Genomic DNA, 24,250 nt, shown 5'->3' with positions numbered 1-24,250 from the left:
ATAGCAAGGTTTGGAGCATCTAAGAGGGGTTGCTGTCTGGTCTGTGTGTGTGCTACCGGATGGGTGTGGGAGGAGGAAGACTAGAAATCTAAGACTCTTCTTATATAGGCTCAAAGCCTCTCATCTGCCAATAGTCCATGTTTCTTTCTTATTGGGGAAGGGAGCAGCATTGCAGGTTATGTGGTTTTTGTATCCATCCATTTAGGCATGGGCTTAAATTAAATTCTGGGTCTGCCATATAGTGACGATGTGAATTTAGGGAAGTTAATTTCCCAGCGCTCACTCGATTTCCTCACCTACAAATAGTAGGTTTCATTTTGCAGTTTTGCTGCAAGGATTCAATGAGCTAATGCATGAACAAGGCCCTTTTACATATTGGTTACTCAATGAATCTTAGCTCTCCCAGACACTGGATATTATGGAGGCTAAAGCGAGAGAAACCTTTCTTTCCTCCCAGCTGAAAGCCAAGATGGTATTGACTTTTTAAAGCATGAAAACACCAGCGTGACCCATTTATAAGCTTGTTTTGCCCTGGGGAACTGAGATTAAGGAATCACGATGGGTAGGAACTGCCTCTGCCATGAGGGCTGAAGCTCCCCCTGCCTGTGAACTGGGGCTGGTAAGGAGCTGCTGCTCTTAATGTAAATTCTGGGAATTATTTGAGGCTCTGCAGACCTCAGCCTCCACTGGGTTGGCAGCCTCAGTGTTGAACTTGGGCATTAGCCAGCATCTGAGCTCTAGCCTTAAGTCAGACCAGCTTCATTATGTCAGGCACCTGTCTTTGGGGAAATAGGATTTTCTCCTGTCGGTGTGGAGAGTCAGTTTCTGGCTTTAATAAATTCAGTGTACATGAAGCTACATCGTCCTCCAATTTACACCTGTTGTCTCAAAGTACTTAGCACCTTCTCTTATTCTCAGAGGTGACCCAGTCTGCATGGTAAGTTATATGGTCAGGACTCTACCCATAGAAAGGCAAAGGAAGGCAAGGTGGCTGGGCAGGATTCAGGAACTGTAAAAAATAAAAGGCTTTAGGGAATTAAAAATTGATTTTTAGCGTCAAGGAACCAGTAATACTAGTACATTTCCACTTGGCTTAAGTAGCTAGTAGTGACTGATTAAAAATTACATTAACAATGGTCTTCTCTAGAAAAGATAATTTTTGAGCAAGTGTGTGTGTGTTGGTGTGTGTGTATACAGAAGGAAGAGAAAAAGGCATTGGTGTGCTGGTAAATGTTTAACCATCAGCTCTTGGGGTGGTGATGGTGACCTGATTGTGGTTTTCTGATTGCCGTGGCGTAAATACTTTCATCATGGCCAATTTCAAAGTAGGAACATGAAACACTGGACACAAGCATAGATGCACACACTAAGTTCCTGTGAGCTGGCAGGAGCTGGCTCTCACACACCTATGGAGAAAGAGGACTTTAACACGTTCTTTGAATACGTTTGTGCTATCTTTTTATAGTATTTGTGTATTAATTTAGGGATGTACATGCCCCGTATATACTATATATATATATATAACATATGTATGATAAATATATATGCATACACGCATTCATATACATACACACGGAAATGTATCCGTATCTGAGGATTAGTCCAAATAATTGTTTTCCTAAGCTTTTTAAATACATTTAGTGAGATCTCCACTTGAGCATATAACACATGGATGGATCTCGGGTGTCACACGACCACCAGGACAAAGGGTTGGGGGCTTACTCCCAGTGATTACCAGGATCTCCCTTGCTAGCAGCTGGGATATAAAGTGTCTGACTTCTGCGCTGAGACAGAAGATGGACAGAGACTCTGAAGATGCTTTGAGGGTTGGGGCATAAAGTGAGATCTAACCTCAGAAAAGGAGAAAACGAGCGAGGTTAAGGTTCGAATGATGAGAAAAACAAAATGGGAGAACAGAAAGTGTAAGGTTGCCATTTATGGATCTTGCTCTCTACACTGGCATGTGTCTCGGCAGCATCATCTCACAAGACTGGGAGGGAGTGGGGAAGAAACAGTCCGTACTTTCGTTTATTGAATGCAGCGTTCGCTGGTCACATTGCAACTTAGTACAAACAGCCTCGCCGAGAGTAGGCGTGGACTCTTGTTCTCATCAATGTAAACACAACATTAATATTGAAGATTCAAGAAAATGGGTAAAAAGTCCAGTGTCTCCTCAATCCGTGTAACGGTAAAGGTGCTTGCCAACCCCCCCCCCCCCACACAGGTCCCAGAGGGAGCCTGAGGCCGTGACCTTGTCCCAGCCACAGGGAGGCGGCATGAACACAGAGGAACCCAAGGCCTTCTTCCCGAAGGTCTCCAGATGGAAACATGGGTCTTCAGAATTGGGCTTGTGTGAACTACTGCAGTTCTTCTAAAGCCTGAGAGGTTGGTGCCTTCCGTGTGCACCGCAAGAGTCCCTTCAGAGCCCTTTCCCCACAAACCAGTCATGGCCAATAGCATATGTGACCAGTTGTAGAACCACTGGTCTTGGTATTTCCGCAGTCTCTGTCTTAGCCCCTGGATTCTGGAGAGTAGGGGATTCAAAGTCACGGGGGCCTCGGTGATAATCCTGAAGAAGGCTGCCCATGTCTAAATATTGGCCAAAGACTCTCCTACTTGTTGCTGGGCCACTGCTGATGGGGGCATGCTGGATGAGGCAGCAGATTCTCCTTCAGAGCCTTAAAAGATCAGGTTTTCTATTTTGGATTCCCAGACCAAAAACAAACAGACAAAATCCCCCCAAACAAAAACAAATCAAAGCAAAACAAGAGTGTCCTTGAGGATAAAGAACCAACCAACCCCACCTCCAGGTCCTACCAGGTATAATGTCCCCACTGGGTTTTCCCAAATGGTTGGTTCAGATCATTGGTTTGCCTCCCACCCTGGATACACAGCTAGATTGCAGGACACAAAAGAAAGTTTCCTCAAACGAAGAGACAGTTTTGCTTTTATTTCCTGGGATGGCTAACCCCCAGCACCCTGACTTCCCTTTCTTAAAAAGCAATGAGAACATCCTAAAGACCTGCTTGGTTTTGAGGCTTTGTGGTCGGATAACCCCTTTGCTCCCTCGAACTCCTCTGTGTCCCATTCTTGAAGAGACTGTGTCGATGAGCTATTCTTCTGCATCCTGGGAATGTCAGATTGTGGAGCAGAGAGGCGCTGGCCGGATCCTTATCCTAGATCTCTATAGTGTGGGCGGCTTTGTTGGGCCAAAAAGACAAATAAAAACAAACCAAAAAAAGCATCGCTCAATTTTGAGTTTGAAGGCTGAGCCCCAAAGAGCAAGTGGCGTTCCCCCTGTAGAAGAGGTCTCTCTCCCTAGTGGCGGACTTCCTGGTGCTAGCTGTTGTTCTCGGCCGTGAGATATTTGAGGGCAGCAAAGCCATAGCGGCGGGACATGTCCTGCTGAAACTCTTCCTTCAGGGTTTTGAGACAGACGCGGTATTGCTTGTTGGACCGGAACTTGGTGATGTCAAAGCTGGGGGCATGAGGCATGTGGATCATGTAAGCATTGGGCAGCACGATGAATTCATATTCCTGGAAGACAAGAGTGGCGTGAGCACTTGCAAGAACCCTCAGGCCTATACGGTGTTTGCCCAAGTGGGTGACCAGATGACCAAGTGAATGAATGAAGTGGAGAATGACATCAGCAAGGAGGGTGTATGGAGAGACAGCCATGCCGGAGAGGGACAGTGCAGGGCTGTTGCCATGACGCTGGACAAACTACTTGGCTTCTCTCTGCCTTAGTTTCCTCATCTATAAAGCAAATGTAATAATACCTACCTTGAAAGATGACCAATAATGTACGGAATAGTGCTGGACAGAGCTCCTGGCCCATGAAAGGTTCTTGGTAAATGTGAGCACGTGCCCATGTGGTTGTTCTAGAATGATGCAAGCCATGAGAGACGCTCTTGTTCAATTAAATGATGTCTGTTTACGTGATTTCTCATAGGACTTGATGAGATTTGACAGCCTCAACAGATTAGTACACAAGAGGGGACCAAAAAAAAGAATAAAAAAAAAAAAGACCCCACTGGATAGAAGCTCACTTAGAACAAAGCTCTTGCCTACTCATCCTTATGATAAGTCACGCTACTGTATAGTAGCCTCCACTCAGCATTAGAAATTCAGACTAAAAATAAAACGCCTCCAAAGAGCCAAAATAGGTGACACAAATTTAGGACACAGAACTCTAAAGAGAAGCCAGCACACCTTCCCTCAGACCCCATGTGCTCTAATTTCAGACATAACGTCTGCTAAGCTTTGGTCATCTAGTTTCCCGGCCCAGAGCAGATCAGAATGAACTCTGAAAGGGAGACTCAGAATGGGGAAAGGTAGCTGTTCCAGATGGAGGAACGCTGACAGCAGCAAGAAATGACAGTTGATGGTGGGGAGGAATAAGATAAATCCTGAAGAGAAAATGCAAGGAATAAGATAAATCCTAAGTTCCCAGAGCTTAGCTGTTTGGGACTTTCCTGTGGGGACAAAGAACCTGGCCAATCCCACTAGCCCTACAGGTGTGCTGGATTACCTGTTGGGTATGTACTCATTATTTTGGGAAATCGCTGGAAAGGGTAAAGTTACGTTTGGCTGTGCTACCAGCAAAGAAAGAAAAATAAATCAAGACATTTTCAAGAGTTCTGTCAAAATTGCCTTAAAACAAACAAAAGCTGGGTCTCAGTGCTGGAAAAAATTAACTATTTGAACCAGTTCACCTCACCGCACTGCTGGACATAAGAATATGGCATTTCTTTTCCTTCAAGCAGAAGTTGGGGCAGCCTGAATGTTTCTGTGAGCAGCATTGCACTACCTTCAGTAGTACTGAAAAAATGGATACTAAAGGTCATGCTTCTGTTGTTAAGTATGGACACTATTCTACAACGTCCCATCTACACCAGTGGTTTGCAACCCTAGATGCTTATTAAAATCACTCAGGACTGCTCTCAAACATACTGGAACTGTTGGAAAGTTCTCCAGGTGATTCTCGGGGTAGCCAGCACTGAGCATCCGACCTTGCTTTTTTTTTTTTTTAATTTGAGGTGCTCCTGTCGAAAGATATTTATCCTGTGCTCCATGAGGAGAAGCCTTGGAGAATAACACACAAAGGGGAAAAAGGTGGGATTGAGAGGCCTAGGCATCCTTCTCCTAATTTAACCAGATTAGTTTAGCTGTGCTTTTGTTTATTTAACACTGGAGCAAGTCCGGCTTCCTATATGTTTTTATAAATAAAGTTTTATTGGAATACAGCCACGCCCATGTTTAGTTACTGTCTATAGTTGAACTACAACAGCCGAGTTAAGTAGCTGAGTAAGGAGACCTGTAGGCTCCACGAAGCCCCCAAATTTACTATCTGGTCGTCTGCAGAAAGAGCTCGCAGACACCTGGTGTATCCTGTTAGAATTCTGCCAATTTCTTTTGAAGTAGGGGTTTAGTAAGTATTAGTTGAATGAATGAAAATGTTTCACAATTAAACATAGCCCCCAAATCATTGCTTTTAGTGACAGAGTAAGAAAATGCGCTGCATCTCAAGCCACATGCCTTCTTGTGTCCCTTATATCAAACTTGTAGAATGCTTTGTGCCAGTTACATGGCACAAAAGCCAAGTGATGATTTATTTTTGTTCTCATCATTAAATTGGGTGAGGATGGGGAATGAAATGTTTTGTCATAGGACACTCACACTTGCCTGGGTCCTGCTCAGGAATCCAACTCTCACCCAAAGGTAGAGAAAGAGGAATGATTTGGGAATCAGCGGCCCTGAGAATTAGCACTGTCATGTTCTGTTCTGTGGTCCCTGACCACATCTTGTTCTATCTCCATGCTCTGCTCTCTGACCTCCAGGGTCCCCTTTCAGCCCTGAAGTCTACACGGCTTCTTCCCCCATAGCAACAGCTCCAGGATATTCCATGAGCTCACCTGTGCATCCAGTTCCATGATATGAGCCACCTTGTTCCAGCCAAAGCCCACAAACCTCCGGTCGTACTCAGGGCAGTCCCTTCTCACGACAACGTACGGCTCAAAATCAGCCTCCCACTCAACACGGTAAGGTGTGGTGGCGGTCCGCCACTTGGCAAAGTTTGTGGGAGCGTGGCCTTTCGTCCAGACGTGGTACCTGGGTCACATGGAGAAAAGCCATTGGGTACAAGGAAGGATGCTCAGCTTCACCAATGCTACTGCTTTGGAGGAAGAAAAGGTATATGCAGATACAGTCCTTGTGTGGGTTGCACCATGACCCAAAAAAAGATAGGTTCAAGTCTGACCTCCAGTACCTGTGGATGTGACCTACTTGGAAAGAGGGTCTTTGCAGATATATCAAGATGAGGTCACAGTGGGTTAGGGTGGGCTCTATTTCAACCACTGGTGTCTTTATAAGAAGGAAATGTGAAAAAAATAATAAAAGAAGGAAATGTGGATACTGAGACACACACACTAGAAGGATGCCATGGGAAGGTGGAGACAGGGACTGAAGTGATGTACCCATAAGCCAAGGAATGTCAAGGACAGTCAGCCTCCACCAGAAGCTGGAGAGAGGCAAGGAAGGATTCTTCCCCAGAGCCTTTGGAGGAGGAATGAGCCTGCCAACACCTTGGTTTTGGATTTGTGGCTTCTTCAATTAAGAGAAAGAACTTCCATTGCGTTGAGCTACCTGGTTTATAGCATCTTGTTATGGCAGTGCTAGGAAACTAATCCAGTCTGTCATCTCCATCCTGCATTAACGAGGAGACTCTCACAATGAAGGGGTAAGTGACTTCCTGGAGGGCTCTGGCTCTGCATCATTCATAGGGACCTAAGGGCAGGTTGGTCTGTGCTGGTTATTCCTACCAGAGAACACAGTGACCCTGTCCCTCATAGAACGTTCTCCCCCTTGAGGCAGAACCTGTGATTATGTTACATCATCTGGCAAAAAGGATCCTTGCAGATGTAATTAAGGTTACTAATCAGTTGACTTTGGGTTAAACAAAGGGGAATTACTGGTGGGGCGTGAGGCTGGCCTAATCATGTGAACTTTTAGATGTGGGGGAAGAGACCAAAGAGCCATGTGTGAGCTGCCTGTGGGGCCACGTGGCAAAGAGCCAGCAGGAAATGGTGACCACAGTCCTCCATGTGCAAGGAAGAAAGTCAGGGAGCCTAGAGGAGTGCTCTGGAGAACTGGAGCTTTGCCCCCACCAGTGAGGCCCTGAGTGACAATCCAGCCACCTCATGCCCAGATCTTTGACTCTCAGGGACTGTGAGATAATAAATTTGTATTGTTTAAAGCTTCTAAATTCCTTATATGGCAACAGAAGTGAATATCACCAAGTAGCAGCAATCATAACAAGCTAACATATATTAAGCACTTGCTATATACTGGTTACACTGTAAATATTCTACCTACAACTTTAAGTTCTTGTAACTTATTCAATATCAGGTTACAAATAGTAAGGATGGAGCTGGGATTCAAACCTAGACAGTCTGGCCAAAGGGCCAGGTCCCTGAATTGCTATGCTGGGTGATCTCTCCTCTTCGTCACCATCACCCACACTCTCTGGCCTCTACAGAGCAAAGAGGCAGTGAATAAATTAATGAACAAGTGATCTAAAAACCTGAGGGGTATCTAAGACAGAGAGCAGGTAGTGGGCAGGAATCTGCCTTGGGAAACTACAAAGAGATGGCAGGAGGCCGGGAGCCTAGTGAAGCAGCAGAGCTGGCCCAAGAGCAAGGGGTTAGGGAAAAAGAACATTGTAGAAAAATATGAAAGCAAGACAGAAAAAGGTGGGACCCCAACAAGTTAGGGAGCTTTAGGGAGAAAGGAGCTCGTGGTCTGGGGCCCCACCTCCACTCAGGCAGGCTCTAAAGTGAGGTGTAAGTGAGAGTCAGTGGTCAGTGTGGTGAGTGGAGCTTTTCTGGTAGGGACGCAGCCACCTGCTTACTCTGCGAGGCTGGGCCTCCCTGGGACACCCAGGAACTGCCCAGTGTGGCTGAATGGGCACTGGCCAACCTGTGGGCTGTCAGGACACTGTGTTGCCGGGCTACCTGCCAGGCTAGCAGAGGGCAGGGACCTGAATCCCCAGCTCCATCAATTCAGCAACCGCCACCAAAACCACAGTCACACTATGGGAAGGGAAACGAAAGGCAGAGTAATGCCCCCTTAATGGAGTGTGAGAAGGAGGGATACTGCAAAATGTCGGGATTAATCCAAGAACCAGGCTGGGAAGGAGTTGACTTCTATTCGTGAACTAGCTTACAGTTCTCTGGCACCTGACGCTCGCACAGAGCTGGCCCTGCACCTCCGGCGGCCAGGCACTCACTGGAGCTCAAGCTCTGCATAGTGGGGCCACCGCATCAGGGTTTGAATCCTGCCTCTGTCGCTTAGAAGCGGAGGAGTTTGGTCAGCAAACCATCTACACCAGCTTTCACTTCTCTCGTGTCCCCTGGGCTAAAGAACAGCTCTCTTGCTGAATGGTGAAGGAACTGGAAGGAGGAAATGTTTATAGAGAGCTTGGAACAGTGCTGGCACACAGGAGGCACTCAATAAATGCTCCTTCCCTAAGAGGCAGTTTAACAAGGCAGCTAAGAACAACGAATCTGGAGCCAGCTGTCTGGGTTTGAATTGTCACTCAGCAGGTGTAGAAAATTTACCTAATTCCTCTGTTCCTTCATTTCTCTAGGTGAGTAATTATTATTTATTATTAATAAATAATAATTACTATTCATTTCTTTCTGTTGGTGAAACAGAGAGAATAATGACTCCTTCGTGGATTTATGACAATGATGTGAATTCATATAAAGTACCCAGAGCAGTGTCTGATATATAGTGATGCCTTGAAAAATGAAGATGTGCTCATTTCTCCCTCTTGTTTGGCCTGGATATGATGTCAATCCACAGGGGCCTTACTCTCAGTGATATTCGTGTATCAATAGGCATCTTTTTTTTTTTCAATAGGCATCTTATTTGGAATACAAACTCTTGGACTAGTGTGAGAAAGAAGAAGAGAGGGGGAGGGCCGCTGTGTCCCCTGGGGTGGGGATGCAGCTTCCGTTAGCTCGGCTTGAAGATGGACCAGCATGCTGAGTGGCTGGTCAGCACAGGACAGGGTGACATTACAGTTCACCTGCCCCAAAGCCATGCCAGAGCCTGACTATGCCCCAAGGAAACCACTGTCAGGCCACAGACACGGGACTCCAGGGCTTGTTCTCTGAGACCATCAACACCAGGAGCCTCAAAAAAAAAACAAAAAAACAAGACACAAAAAACAAATAACCAAACAGAGATGAGAGGTTTCCTGGATACAGCACATGGGAGGCCACTCTGAAGAGATCTGGGGCACTCTGCTTTGAGCAGCGGTTCTCAGACTTGAGCTGAGTATCAGAATCACCTAGGAGACTCCTGGTGAACCAGTCACTGGGTTCCACCCACACAGGTCCTGATCCAGTGCATCCGAGATGCAGCTTGAGACCTGAAGCCTTGAAGTTCCCAGGGGATGCTGAGGCTACGTGTCCAGGGACCCCACTCTGAGAACGTAGAGGGGAGGGGAGAGGCAGGGGTGGGGAACGCTTCCCATTCCAGCTGCAGTGGGAGGGGGTTTCTGCTGTGAGGGGACCTGAGAGTTCATCATTTGGAGGGCAGGTGACAAGCAATTTCTCAGGGGGCTGGGGGAGAAGGTCTGTAATTTAGCACTTAGCCTCATGGCTGTGAGCTGTTGGCCAGAGCAGGAATCATGGACATGGCAGGCCAAACCCCAGCTTTCCTGCCACAGACATGGCCTTGAAATGAGTTCTTACGTCACCTGGGGATGGAGATGGGAGGAAAGATGCCCTGGAAATTTGCCGGACATGCCGCCTTCAGGCTCTGGCGTCTGTGGGAGGCTCACACTAAGATCTGGTCTTAGAGCGTCAGTCTTTACCTGCATCTAACACTGAACATTCAGGCACTCAGTTCAACGGTATGTGAATTAAAAGCATGGTCTTTGCAGCTCCTGAGACCTGGACTGAATCCAGGCTCTGACATGCCCTGGTGGTGTGTCCTTAGGTAAGTTATTTAGCCTCTCAGTGCCTCAGTTTCTTGGTCTGTAAAAGGGGAATGACAGTATCTGCCTCACAGATTTGTTGTGAGGATCACACAGCTGATGACGGTGTCTGGTACAAGTTATATATTCGCCAAATGGTAGTTGTTATTTCTTGCCAGGAAGAAAGAAGTCTGGGTTTAGGGGGTTATTAAACCATTTCAGGTCACTTTCCAGAATTCTCGATAGAGGGAGAAGGCTGAGGTTCGAGTTATGGCTCTAGCAGGATCCCTCCACTCCTCTGTTTATCTGCATGAAACGTGAACAAGAATCATCTCTGAATTGTTGAATGAATAACCTATCTCATCAGGTTACTTTCCCAAAATAAAATTTGAGAGAGCCTTCTAGAAACTTCTGGTAACTTAACAGTAGACACCAAAGTTGTTATTATAACCTTTTCAATAAAATTCAGATTGCCTAGAAACGTGTGACATGTTTACTCACAGGCAGTGTTGGCTGTTTTTACACTGTTCGGTGTGGAGGCTTCTCTTTAAAATAGGAGCAGGTGGGGCAGTGGCTCTCTCTTCAGACTGCTCTGTCAAGAGACCAGGGAGGACTCCTACTTCTCCCACGGGCACTAGACTTAATGCCACAGCCTGTTCCCAGGAGTCAGAACCCATTCACACCACACTCGTACACGCTTCCTGGGCATTTTGGACAGGTGGCAGGATAGCTCCCCAGCGATGGTCCTGCAGGACTTGGGGGCTTGGAAAATCAGGCCAACGAGGAGCTTGTTCAAAACTGTCACTTTGTGGGGGAACCTGGGTGGCTCAGTAGTTGAGCATCTGCCTTTGGCTCAGGGTGTGATCCTGGGTCTTGGGATCAAGTCCCACGTCGGGCTCCCTGCATGGAGGCTGCTTCTCCCTTTGCCTGTGTCTCTGCCTCTCTGTGTCTCTCATCAATAAATAAACTCTTAAAAAAAAAAACAAAACAAACCAGAGATGTCTGGGTGGCACAATGGTTGAGTATCTGCCTTTCAGCAGAGGGTGTGATCCTGGAGTCCCAGGATCGAGTCCCACTTCGGGCTCCCTGTGTGGAGCCTGCTTCTCCCTCTGCCTATGTCTCTGCCTCTCTCTCTCTGTCTCTCATAAATAAATACATAAAATCTTAGAAAAAAAAAACACCTCTCACTTGGGCAACAGGACAGCTGACTGCCCCCTCTGCCATGTTCAACCCCAGAATCACCTCGGTGCCCTGGGCTGTTGAAGCTATGGACCCCCATCCTCAGCCCAAGGACCTTGGTATCTGGACAGCTCACAAAACAAGGGAACGAGGGAATAGTAACCAACAGGACGAACCCACTTCCCAGATGAATGAAGGAACACAAAAATCCAAAGACAGAATTGAGACAGGATCAGGAATCTACTCTGAGTAAAGTACAAAAAGCGTGAGCTAACTTCCTACCTGACATCCTGTCCTTCCATCCAGACACATGATGTCCACTGCCACGTACAAGATGAAGCGTGCGGCATGTGGGAAGAGAATATCCCAAAAGCCTAGTTGGGGGCCTGTGGCACTTTTTCTGGCCCTAAGATGGTCTAAGGTAGCAACCAGCTTGTGAGCCAGTGGCTCTGGAGCCTGGCTTCTGGGAACAGGAAGGCCTCAGACACCCCCAGGGGAGGACACTGAGGCTACTCACCTGAATGTGAAGAGAGTCCCCATGTCCAGCATCGACAGCAGCTCTGCTTTCGACTTGGGGAAAGAGAGCCGGTAGCGCAGTGTCTCGAACGCAGGGACAATCATTGCTTTCTTGGTGTTGGCAAGGTCAAGCTGGATGACAGACTTCCTGAAAAGAAAGGGCAAGGCAGAGACAGGGTCCCCATGAGGCCTCTCCCACATGAGGGCAGGGAGGTGGTTGGCACAGGGGTGGGGGGAGAGGACAGAAAGCCCAAGTCAAACTCTCAGTTGAAAGATGGGGAAACTGAGGCCCATGGAGGCCAAGCAGCTTGTCCAATACCACTCAGGAGGCCGGAGAAGAAATGTTGCCTCTGATCCTAAAAGCGGAGTCTTTTTGGAGAGTACAGAGGGCAGGCCAGACAGGAGGGGCTTACTTTCACAGCGAGTGTCCCTGTCAGAGCCAAGTGCAGAAGGCAGGTCTCTGGGGACCCACAGGGGTTGGAGTCCAGCCCTCAGAGTCCACTGGGCTGACCACCACTGGCCACATGCGAATGTCCGACATCAAGTTGATGAGATGGCCACCAACCTGGGCATTTCTGGGTCCCATCTTTTTGACTTCTCAAGCCCAAGTCCCACAGGTCCTGAGCCTTTAAAGTAGCCAGACCTGGGGCACCTGGGGGGCTCAGTGATTGAGCATCTGCCTTTGGCTCAGGGCATGATCCCGGGGTCCTGGGATCAAGTCCCACATCGGGCTCCATGTGAGGAGCCTGCTTCTCCCTCTGCCTGTGTCTCTGCCTCTCTCTCCATGTCTTTCATCAATCAATCAATAAAATATTAAAAAAAATAAATAAAGTAGGCAGCCCTGCCTCCATAGCCAGCACCCAACACAACAGAGCTCTGGTGTCCACATGAGGGTGGGCATGCTCCGTGCATTTCCTCGCTCCCACCTCTGAGCCCGGCCGACTTGCCCTGCTCCTCTGAGACCCAGCTCCTGCCCTTCTAGATTTGTCTGCCATCTCCCGGTTCTGTGGCCATCATTTTGAAAGGGAGAAAGGCTTAGAGAGGAACACAAGGCAGGAGTCTTGTAATGAACACAGACGGGGTTTGAATCCTGGCTCCGTCACTCACTGAGTCTGTTACCAGGCAAGTAATTCAGCTTCTTACCACATCAGGTTCTTCCTCCCTGAAAAGGGACAATGCGATCTCCCTCACGGAGCTGTTGTGGAGGCTGAACGAGGTAACATAAATACAAATACTGTTTGGGGCACTTGGCACACGGCTGGCTTGTGGCAACAAGTGGTCACTATTATACCACAACACGGTCCTTGTTCCCTGGCTTGATCTTCCAATGATCCCTTTTGGCCATGACTTTGGTACTTCATTCTGGCTTCCTGCTCAGACCACTGACTCCTGGGACTCGGTGCTAGCAAAGGCTATCTGCTTATCATCTCTGAAGTAGAGAAAGCACTTTTCCTCGGGGTAATTAGGGCACTGGAAGGCATTTTGCAAAATGTTGGAAGAAGTAGCCCCTCCATAGATGTATCACTTATTGTTGCATCACTAAAGTCACCCCACTCTACACAACTGTGAACCAGTGCACAAGCAGGGACGGGTCTAAAAAAGGGGAGTAGTGCTCCCAGGAAGTAAAACTTTGTGAGCTGAGGCCAGTGTGAGGCAAGAACAGAGCGGTGGTTTGAGAAGGACAAGGCGGGGTTTGGTGTCTGTGAATGATGAGGTCAGAGTAAGGACAGGTCTCAGAAGCCAGCCCTGGTTAAGGGGGTGGGTGGCATTGGTGACCCCTGGAGAGGGCGTGGCTGAGATGGACCAGAAGGTCATTTCAGAATCCTCTGAATATCAGTTGTAATTAATTCTTTGTAATTAGGTTTATGTTAACTATATACCGAATGATATAGGACCCTGATGTCACTATTTCTGGGGAGACTCATAAAGGATGACACCAAGATAGAGTCTGGGTGAGCTAGATTTAGCCAGTTGGATGAGTAGCCTGAGTCAGGCTGCTTTGGTCTGCATTCCTCTCCTGCTTTGTCTCCCTGAACAATGACTTCCCAGTTTTCAAACACCCAAGATGCCTTCATCCATGGCCAAGCCTTCTCTTCTATGTCAATCCTGTATTAGCCATAGGCAGAACCAGGGTTCGCCACCTTTCCTCCAGGAAAACTAGATACCTTAGCTATTGGTTCTGAGTGTTGGGGGTGGGCCACAAGGGTCTAGAGAATATCCGTGGACTCACCAGATGAAAAAGCCCCTGCAACCACCAGGAAGCGGGGAGAAGCAGCACCCCAGCACTGTTGAGTGGTTGCTACTCATTCAACAATCCCTGAGCACACCTACTCTGTGCCAGGCACCGTGCTAGGCACTTGGAGACACAGAGTGAACAAAACAGCCAGAATCTTTCCTGCTTGGTATTTACATTCTGGTCGCAAATGTCTCAGGATGCTAAAAGCCCAAGGTTGCATTCACAGCTAATTATGCCAAGATAATTGCAAAAAGCGTAGGAAGCCAGTAGCACTGAACCACAAAGCATGGGCAAAGTGTGTACACACACCCACAACAGAGATCTATGAATGTGCACGTGTCTCTACTGCTATTATAACCATGGTTACAGTAGCCACTTCTTGGACTGCCCTGCTCAAAGGTGATTCTCTTTCTCGTGGCTCCTGGAACACATGGCTAGGGCAGTGTTCAGGGGCAGACACTGGATTCAAGCTGAGCAAATCGGTTTCTCACTCCTGGAAATTTGAACAGAGATGCAGAGATTGGAAACCACAGGGCTGACACGTGCTAATGTCAGGCAGCACTCTAGAGGCTTCTGAGCTTCTGCAGCAGAGAGCCCAGAGTTGCCCAGGTTAATTACAGTCTCAAGTATTGGTTTTCCAAATTCCACTTTGATTCCCTAAGAAATACCACTCAACTGGGTTTTTTTTTGTCTTGTTTTCTTTGATTTCTTTTCATTTCAATTCAGCTGCCTACCATTGGTTTCTGTTATTTGCAACCAAACCAACCTGATAGGTCCAGAGTAAGCCGACCCGGTAAGTGGCAAGCTTTACAAAGTGCAGCCTGAGAAAGTCTTATTTCTCTCCGCATAGAGAGCATCAGATTCTGGAGTGCTTTCTAAAATTCCCCTTAATCTCGTTGAAACACAAACTGCCACAAAGATGGGTTTGTCACTAGAGAGGTCCATTTCAGATGCAGTCCAAAGAGGTCTTGCTATGGATGTCCTGAATGGGTCTCATTATGAGGTTGTTTCAGCAATAAAGTGGTTTTCAGGACAGTGACTCTGAGCACATCTGCTCATTGAGCTGGCAGTGATAGAGCTTGGACCCTTCCGGCTGGTTTCCTGTTGGCATATCCTTGCAGGGGGTTTGCTGACCACCTAGGGATGCACAATGTGCCTCCACCATTTATCTGGAAAGTGAGTCCCGCAGGAGTGTTTCAAAGGCAGAATCTTCCAGGAACAGAGGGGTCGTACGTGGAGGTGAGAAGGCCAGACTGGGAGCCCAGAGACCTGAGCTCCGGAGCCAGCCCTGACGAGCTGAGTGGCATTGGGTCAGTCACTTCATTCACCCTTGTAGAATGCTAAATCTAGAGTAACACTGAAGATTCTGGAAGGTCATCGGGTGCAGCTGCAATCAGACACACTTGGCTTCCAGCTCTGATTCTAAGACTCCTCCTAGGAAGTCACTCGAACCATCCTGAATCTCAGGGTTCATGCTCGTGTTAAATATTGTGGGGAGGGACAAGCACATGTGTATATGGAAGTCTTTGGTGTCATGCCCAGCACCCGTAAAGTACTAGGTCTGTGATGGTTCAGCCTGTAGTGGTTGCTCTTCTGTGTCAACCTGGCCAGGCTATGGTGCCCACCGTTTGGCCAAACACTCATCTAAAGTTTGGTGTGGAGGTATTTCGTGGATATAAGTAATTTTACAATCAGTTGACTTTAATTAAAGGCCCTTGCCCTCAACCATTGGGTGGGCCTCATCTAAGCAGTCGAAGGATGTAAGAGCCAAAACTGAGCTTTCCTGGGAAAGAAGAGGTTCTGCCTCTTGACCGTATCATCCAAATCCTGCCTCAGTTTCCAGCCTGCTGGCCTGTCTTATGAATTTCAGACTTGCCAGTTCCCAGAGTTCCTTAAAACAAGTATCCAGTCTTGTTGGTTCCATTTCTCTGAAGAATCCTGGTTGATACGCTGTCCCTGCTTCTGGCCGGAGACACTTTCAAAAATATTCCCAAACCTACTACAGCATTTTTGGACTGAGGAACTCTTAGAAAAAGGCTTCTACCTAAGTAGTTCCGAACCCCGCTGGTGAGCACAGCAGGTACACAGGGCTTGGAGCCAGCTGGCACCGGGTTCAAATTCTGCCTGCCATGCTCTTATGACCTTGAGCATGATATTCAACTTCTTCTGGTCACAGGTTCCTTGTCTATAAAATGGAGACGACAACTCTTATCAGGCTTGCTGAAAGGATGAAGTAAAAACAGTCACTCTGGAGACTGACCCAGAGTAACCGATGAACAAATGAGCCCCCTTCCCTTTTCGGGCTCGGCCCCCTGGGGGGCCTAACTGCCGGACATGGGTGAGTGCAGAGGAGCCAGCAAGGACAACGGATTCTTGCATCCAGGGCAGGGCGTTGGATGCTAACCTGCTTATCTGTTTAAACAGAGTGTATTCGATCCCAGTCTCCAGCCAGCTCTCTGGGTCCTTCTTCTGGTCAAAAACAACTCAGGTGTTCTAGATAGAGCAAGTTCGGTCTCTCCAACCTGGTGGAGGGGGAGTTAATGGGGTGGTGGGATCTGTGCACTGGGCAGCATCTGTCTTTAGGCCCCCCAGTCCTCCTGCACCTCTTCTTCCTTTCAGTGTCTCCTCTCCGTTCAGTCAAGTGTGCAAACAGTTCACAGCCTGTTTTGCTGGGAAAAGTGGTGAGCTGGGGAGAGTGTGAGTGGGTAGCGAGGACTCCTGTACCAACCATGGGGCTGGCGCCAAAGGTATGCTGTTAGAAAGATGGGCTTCCTACAGTTCAGTATGACCACACCCCAGGACTGATCCTAGTGGTGGGTGGTACGTGTGCACCCCCCCATACACACACAGCCTCGCTCCTTTTCACCTTACCCTCTGTCCCAGGACCGGTCTCTGTCACCAGGGAAACATGAAGAGATCACAGGGAAGCATCTCAGAGAAATACGGAACAGTGGCATGCTGCAGAACTCTTCCCACTTCGGTGGTGGGGACGAGGGTCCTGGCTGCCTGGGTTTCGCCTCCTGGCTGATTGCCTGTCCTCTCTGTCGCACGTTCTGTGTCTGTGATGATGGCGGTGGTGATAACAGGGGGTCCACGAGGACCGAGCAGGCCCTGTGTCCGGCAGGTGAGAAGCAGTGGTGCACGCTGGCCGGGATTCTGATCGCGCCCATCCTCCGGTGCTGGCTTGACCACGGTCCCAAAGGCTGGTGCCAATGTTGGCCGAGGTGTGACTACACTGCTGTTTTCCACTTGTTCGTCTCCTCACACACCCCGCCATGTGCCAGGCACTGCACAGGCACTTGGGAAACATCAGTAAATGCAACAGGTAGAGATTCCTGTCCTCAAGGAGCTGACACTTCTGGGAGGGAGACAGCACAGTAAGTGAATCCCGGGGTATGTGGGAAAGCAGGAATTGCCGTGAGGGAGAACAGAGCTGGGTCAGGGTGATGAGGAATGCCAGAGGTAGGGAATGGGTTGCAGTTTTGGAGAAGGTGCTGCGGGTAGGCCTCATGGAGGTGAGCAGTAGGCGAGGAGGCAGTCATGTGGCCATCTGGGGCAGGAGCGTTCCAGGCTAAGGAAGCAGCCAGTGCAAAGGCCTTAGCTAATAACAAGAGCACAATAAGGGACAGGGGGAGTCTTTAAAAATGAGGCCAGAGAGGCATTGGCAGAAGGAGAGCTGCAGGTCACACAGGGTCTTGGAGATCACTGAAGGTTGAGGGAGGCAAAAGAACACCACCCCTCTCTCCTCCAAAGGTGTCCATGTCCTAATCCCAGAAACCTGATGATATGAAACCTCACATGGCAAATAGGACTTTGCAGATGCGATTAAGGATGCTGAGATGGGAAGATGATCTTGTATCATCTGAGTAATCACAAGGGTCTGGATCAGAGAGAGGGAGGAGGGTCAGAGTCAGAAGAGATGGGACGATGGAAGCAGAGGTGAGGGTGATGTGGCCACCAGTCAAAGAATGTGGATCCCCCTAAGAAAACAAGAAACACTCTCCCCTAGAGCCTGCACAAAGAACACAGCCTGTGGACGCCTTGATGTCAGTCCCGTGAGACGTTCCTGACCTCCAGAACTCTAAGATAAAACATCTGTGTTGTTTTCAATGCCCATGTTTGTGGTACTTTGTTACAGCAGCGATAGGAGACCAATGCAGAGGTCTTGGGATTTTACTGAGTGAGATGGGGAGCCACTGGGGAACTGTGAGCTAAGGAGATGAGGGGCTTTTTATATTTAAAAGAATCCCTCTGGCTGCGGTGTTGGTAACAGACTGCAGTGTTGCTTGAGTAGAAGCAGGGAGACCAATTAGGGGGCTCCCGAGGTGATACGGCTGAGTTAGCTTGGACCATGATCGTACCAATGAAGGTGAAAAGAACTGGCCTGGTTCTAAAGCCAGCAGGATTTCTTTACCCACTGGGTGTGGGGTGTGCAGGTGGAGGACAGGAGGTGACCCAAGGCTCTTGGTTTGCATCACAGGAAGACTGAAGTTGCCATCAACTGAGACCCTGGTGTGGTTTTGGGGGAAGATGAGACTTAGGTTTCTGACAGTTTGTTTGAGATGCTTGAGAGAACTAGGCAGAGGCAATGAGGAGGTTGTTGGACAGGTGAGTTTTGAGCCCTGTCAAGAAACAGGGCGGGGTGGGGATATTTTGGGGATCAGTGGCCAATGCATTTAAAGCCACGAGACTGAACGTCTCCAAGGGAGGGTAGGATGAGAAGAGATGCAGCCATCGGTGAGAACAAAAGGGAGGGAGTAATAAGGTGAAAGAAACACCAGGAGACAGTGACGCTCTTCAGGAAGCCAAGAGGAAAGAAATGGAGGGGCCATTGGCTGTCAAACGCTGCTGAGAAGTCAAGATGAGCAGTGGAGGCTGACCACTGGCTTTTGGCAATGTGGCTTCTTTCTGGATTGCTGGCGCCCGGAATAGGACCTGCAGCAGCAGCCGAGACCAGCTAACGGGTAGGGGCAAGGGCTTTGGCCATTTGGAGAGGCGCTGCCCCTAGTTCTGCAGAAACAAATCCAGTCAACATAAGAGCAGGGTCGAGTCACACATCAGGAACAGGATCCATGTCACCACGCTGGCCCTTCATCCCCCATCCAGAACGCACAATGGTGGTCAGCATGGAAGCAGTGATGTTTACGGAGCCCAAGGCAACTGACCAAGAAACGGGACCTCATACTTGGCAAAAACATACAACCTTGTCATGAGTATCTCTGCTGTGAAAAACGTTTCATTTCACCTTATGTGATTAGAGGTTGGAAAGAATTAACCCACATGGTGCAGAGGAGAGGGAGTAAGACTTCCTAACACCTAACCTTTAACACCGAGCTTCAAGCCAGGACAGGAGGCTGTTTTCCAGTTAGGCCCCCCTAGGGGTCCCACAGATGGTAACACTTGTCTGAAAACAGGACGTGACTTACTTGCCTGTTTCCCTCACAGGGTCAGCTGACTTGTTCCTCTCTACTTGTATGCATGCTACCCTAGTCAGGATTCCCAGAGACAAATGCTTCCTCTCTCAGGGGCATGGGCTTGGGCACTGCCAACCCAATCTGGTGTCACCTCTGGGAACACAAAATGAGAAAAATCATCTACCTCTGATGATTTAGCACGGTAAGGTTTAAACAGAAAGAAAGGGTTTTTGCAATGATCTCCTGTTTCAGGCTGTCTCTATCGGGTGTGAGGGGGAGGGGGCAAACTCAGAGAGCTGCAGGACCAGGGCAGGGGATGGGGTGACCCCGGATCCATGCCCAGCACCAAGATGCCCTTCAACTCTGGCCGCATGGCAGCTGCATGGGATCGCGTCATCCATGTGGCCACATATTCTGATGCTCCAAGGGGAGCCAGCTAAAATTATTTCAACACATTTGAGGGCTGATTCTCTCCCAGGGGAACACCAGTTTCAAGGGAGGCTGAATCGTGAGGAAAAAAAAACAATCTTCTAGATGACAGAGCCTATCTTAACTCCCCCTACTTCATTAATTGTGTAATCATGGGCAATCTGCTTGACTCTCTGGGCTTTTGTTTCCTTATCTTGATAATAAATATTTCACAGACTTGGTTGTTAAGAGAACTAAGATAAAAGACTCATTAATTAATGGATATTTATGAGGCCAGACATAGCTACGGAGCACAGAGCTGCATGAAAAGGCAAAACCTCTGCTGGGACCGAGCTCAAAGTTCGGGGAGGGAGGAAGGCAGGAGCATAGGGGTCTCTGGTGCAGAGTCACAGAGAGCTTCCCGCCACTTTTTCCTAAGAAGCAGGAGTTATCAGGTCAGCGGAGAGGGTTCTAAATATTTGTGAAGTTCTGGAAATGAGAAAGCACATAGGATTCAGGGGAGCTGAAGTTCTTAGGGAATGCCTGGTACACTGTAGGTGGTCAATAAATGGCAATAACGAGTGGATATGTATATTCAGTATCAGGCCCCTCAAGCATGTTATATGCTTTACTTCTTTAATCATCACCACGTGTGACAGAGGCACTGGCATTTCTGATTTACTGATAAAGTCGTTAAAGCTCCGAGAGGTCAAGCAAGCTGCCTTATAACCCAGCTGGCAGGTGCAATCACCATCATCATATCCTCCTCCTCAAGTGAAGAAGACACTCACTGTATTAGTTAAGGCTGCAGCAGCTTAGAAATAACTGGGAAAGATCATTAATCACAGGCTCTATTGGAGTCAAGTCTATGAATGCGGTTAATTTGCAACTGGAGCAGTGAGCCTCTTGGAGTCCGTGGCCAGGAGCTACGGCCAGCATCTTCTCCGCCTGGCAGGTCCTGCCTCACAGCAGCGGGGTGGGGGGCGGTGTGGAAGCCAGGACACAGGCAGGGTCTGGAGATGCAGAGACGTGCGCATGGACCTATTGGCTTACTAGGCCTCCTATCCTGGTGATTTCCTTTCTTTAAACTAGTGGAGTCCGCCAGTGACCCCCTGAATCTGGCCAAGGTCAGCAGTGTCCCCTTACTGTTAAACTCGACAGATCGGTCCATTCTCATCTTCTTCAACTCCTCTCACCTTTGGCGCTAAGACCACTCCCTCTGCCCTTGGCTCAAGAACTCTGTCCCAGAATTCTGGAGAGCATCTTCCCACTTGCCTTGGCTTTGATCAGGGAATTGCTCTGTGCATCAGCCCTCACAGTGCTGGTTACCATCTAGATGGGGTACCTCTTGTAGCCGCTACCCCTTGGGCAGGGGTGAGGGATCCTCGATCTCTGACCATGCAAACTTCTACCGTTAACAGAACTGGCTGAACTGATATTTTGTGGCAGTGCAATATGGCTGAGGCCAGAGTTGACAGGTGACAAACTGCTGGGAATCACGGGCTGAAGGCACTGGGGCTGCCGTCTCAAAGCCAGGAGAGGAGGCCCACCAGCCTTCAGAGCCTTAGATTTGCAGAGCCTGTTCCAATGTCAGAGAGCACGCTGTTTAATCAAACCCGAGCTGTAAGGAGTCCAAGTGATTCTCATAAGTTCCTGGGGATTTAGGTGAAAATTATATTAAACGGGGTGGGAGGCAGGAAAGAAACTTGTGCTGGAATGTGCATCTGTTTCAGAAACCCCAGAATGGCCTCACCCTTTCTCTTAAGGCTTTGTGCGCAGCCAGCAGGAGGAGCCTGGCTCCTGGCATCTCGGCACCTCGGCACCTCTCCTGCCCCCTCTGCTGGCCTTGATGCATCCCTGGATGGCTGGCCGGTATCTTCTTTGGGACTGGTTCTTCGAAGACTGTTCAGCTCACTGGCGATGGTGGGAGGTAGCAGTGGTAACATCGAGCAGACTGCCTGAATGTGCACCTGTCAGCTCTGCTAGGCTCCAGGTCAGGGCTGAACCTTGCTCCTGGCGGGGTTTCCAGCTCCAGTACACAGTAGGCGCTCAACAAATGTAGAGGGAATGGAGGAGTCAGTCTGCAGTTGTCATATGGAGGAGAAGATAGTATTGTGTGAAGATCATCCTTTGGAAATGACAGTTTCCAAAACTGGGGTTGAAACTGTAGTCCTGCCACTTAATCTGTAGGGCCTGTGGGCACATTTATCTTCTGCATTTTAATCTTCCCGCTTATGAAAGCTCTGAGCATTGACTGGGTGGTCACAGAAAGAGGAGCATGTGTCGAGCAGCTAGCCCAGCACCTGGTACACAGAAGGCGCCTGTGAAGCGCTCCTTCCTTCCTGTCCCTTCACAGGCTGCCGTGCACTCCCACTGTCCTGTGATGTCGTCCAGGAGGACATGGGCGCGGCTGAGGCCATCCCTGCTGGAGGAGAAGGCTGAGGCGCACGTCTGAGACTCACCCACCCTTTTCTGATTTTGGCTTCTTCCTGGAACGAGTGTGTGGGCAGGGTGCAAACCCAACCCGTGAGCGAGCTGGCAGATGGTGAGGAGCAGCAGGCGGATGCGGCCACACATGTACCCAACCCGGGAGGGCAAGGAAGGGCATCCGTGCACACGCACGTGTGCATGTGTGCGTGTATGCCTCGGGGAGGCGAGCAGAGGCCCCGTCTCCGGCTGCCCCCCACCCCTGAAACTGCCCAGCTTCAACAGCACTAGATACGCATGGCTTTCCAGCAGGGAGCCCGGGCCGCATCCGACCACCAGCCTCCCTCGGGCCGGGGCGAGGAGGGAGCAGAGTGCTGCAGTGCCAGCCACCTGCGCCCCGTAACCGGAGGCCGGCCCTAGCACCGCCGGTCCTGCTTCCTCCCTGAACACAGAGGCAGGTAACAGGGTGTGCGCAGCCTCAGCCTCAATTACAGTTGCCTAGGAAATGAGTTCCTGGCAGACAGGCTTCCAGGAGGTGTGTGGGGGCAACAGCAAAGACTTGCAAATGAGGGTGAGAAGGCTGCCCACAGAGAGTGCGACTGTAAAATACACACATAATGGATGAGGTCGGAGATGGGAAGAGTCATCTGAAGAGCCCGGGGGTGCTCCCAGGCCCCAGCAAGATCCTAAATGCATGGTATTAACATATCCAGGGAGATAGCCTGTCAGTCAGAGAGGGGGGAGGAAGAAAGGGAAGCTTAGAATGAGCTTTGGGGGCAAATTTTAGAAACCCCGAACAGCTGGGGTTACAGCGCCGTGCTCTGTCAGGGACTCTGTCCGTATTCATCACCTCGTGTAACCCGCCACATCCCTATTCACCCTTGATTAAGGACCCCGCTGGCTCCATGCTGTGAGCAACCAGGGCCACACATCGGAGTGCTCTGTGTGCTGGCTCTGCGTTAGGTGCCTGCCGTGGATTATGCGAGGATAGTCAAGACCCCCAAAGTCTGGAGGGCAGCTCTGGGGCAGGTGGCCCGGATGTAGGTCCCAGCTGGACACTCACCAGCAGGTGCCCTGCACCAACTTATACCTTGTGCCACAGTTTTCTCCTCCTGTGTGTGGGGCAGGGTATGAGGATTAATGGGCTATCTCACGAAGAGGCGGTTCTTCAATGCATGAGATGCACTTGACCAATACGACCCATGACAATGGTCATGGCCATCATGGTGGTGGTGGAGATGGGCCCGTCAGGCAATGGGATCAATAAACAGGTTAGGTGTAGAACACCTCAGATAACCCCATGATAAGTGAATTGTCCTCTTGGCAATGTCATGCCTGAGGGCAGGCTACTTAGTCGAAACCACCTCGTCTCTAATATGAGGTTAAATGACAAGATGCATGCAACGTGCTTGTCACCGTGCTTGGCACATAGCACGTGCCCAGTAAACGTTAAATGTTATCAAGATAGCAGAACTAAAATGATGAATTAACCCGTGGAAGTGCCACCTAGTAACGGCTCTTGGGAGGCAGCCAGTTGGCCGTGCCTGGTGCTACCTCTACCTGGTCTTGTTCAGATTTCAGCACTCATTTCACAAGTATTTATAGAGCAGCTGTGTGTGCCAGGGGAAATCTGATGGGGGAGGCTGGTGAGCCATCATCCTGGAGAGAACAGAATGAAACCAAAATTTGTCATTCCTGCACACCGTCAGAATATAGTCTCCATGCAGGGTGGCATGCGTGTCCCCTAGAAAGCAAAGGCGACATTTGCAAAGCAGAGCAGATGTTTTAAGCTTCAGGCATTGAACAAAGATGAAGATTCTGCAGGATTAGTGAGAAAGGTGGGAAGCCTGCCCAGTCTCATGGATATGCAATGTCCTAGCTGAGAGGAGCTGTCTCTACACTCCACCTTCGATTCCTCTGCCATTCTGGAACATTCTTTGAAAATGTCAAAATATATCACGCCTTTACACCTGTTAGTCCTTCATGCCCATCACCATCCATGTCTTTTCAAGGCCATCCCTGTCCACCCACACGGGGTCATCTGTTAGTGAGTCTGAGCTCCTGTATCTTTTCTCTTTGTTTCTG

The 24,250-nt window shown here is 49.2% G+C and overlaps 1 protein-coding gene across 4 annotated transcripts in view; it reads right to left on the bottom strand.

Annotated features, from left to right (window-relative positions):
* Window positions 1-2,001: 2,001 nt before the first annotated feature.
* The window catches only part of LARGE1 (LARGE xylosyl- and glucuronyltransferase 1), a 525,183-nt gene continuing 502,934 nt past the window's right edge, over window positions 2,002-24,250 (bottom strand). For all 4 annotated transcript variants that reach the window (XM_055328305.1, XM_055328304.1, XM_055328306.1 and 1 more), the window contains exons 13-15: window positions 11,682-11,828; window positions 5,916-6,111; window positions 2,002-3,537 (exon numbers count right to left, since the gene is read on the bottom strand). In XM_055328305.1, the coding sequence (XP_055184280.1) occupies window positions 3,340-3,537; window positions 5,916-6,111; window positions 11,682-11,828 (541 nt within the window). In that variant the 3' untranslated portion in view covers window positions 2,002-3,339. The remainder of the gene's footprint in view (window positions 3,538-5,915; window positions 6,112-11,681; window positions 11,829-24,250) is intronic.

The sequence above is a fragment of the Nyctereutes procyonoides genome, unplaced genomic scaffold (assembly GCF_905146905.1).
Source record: "Nyctereutes procyonoides isolate TBG_1078 unplaced genomic scaffold, NYPRO_anot_genome, whole genome shotgun sequence".
Taxonomy (NCBI): domain Eukaryota; kingdom Metazoa; phylum Chordata; class Mammalia; order Carnivora; family Canidae; genus Nyctereutes; species Nyctereutes procyonoides.
Note: the sequence above shows the minus strand (reverse complement) of the source record. Positions and strands in the feature narration are given on the sequence as shown.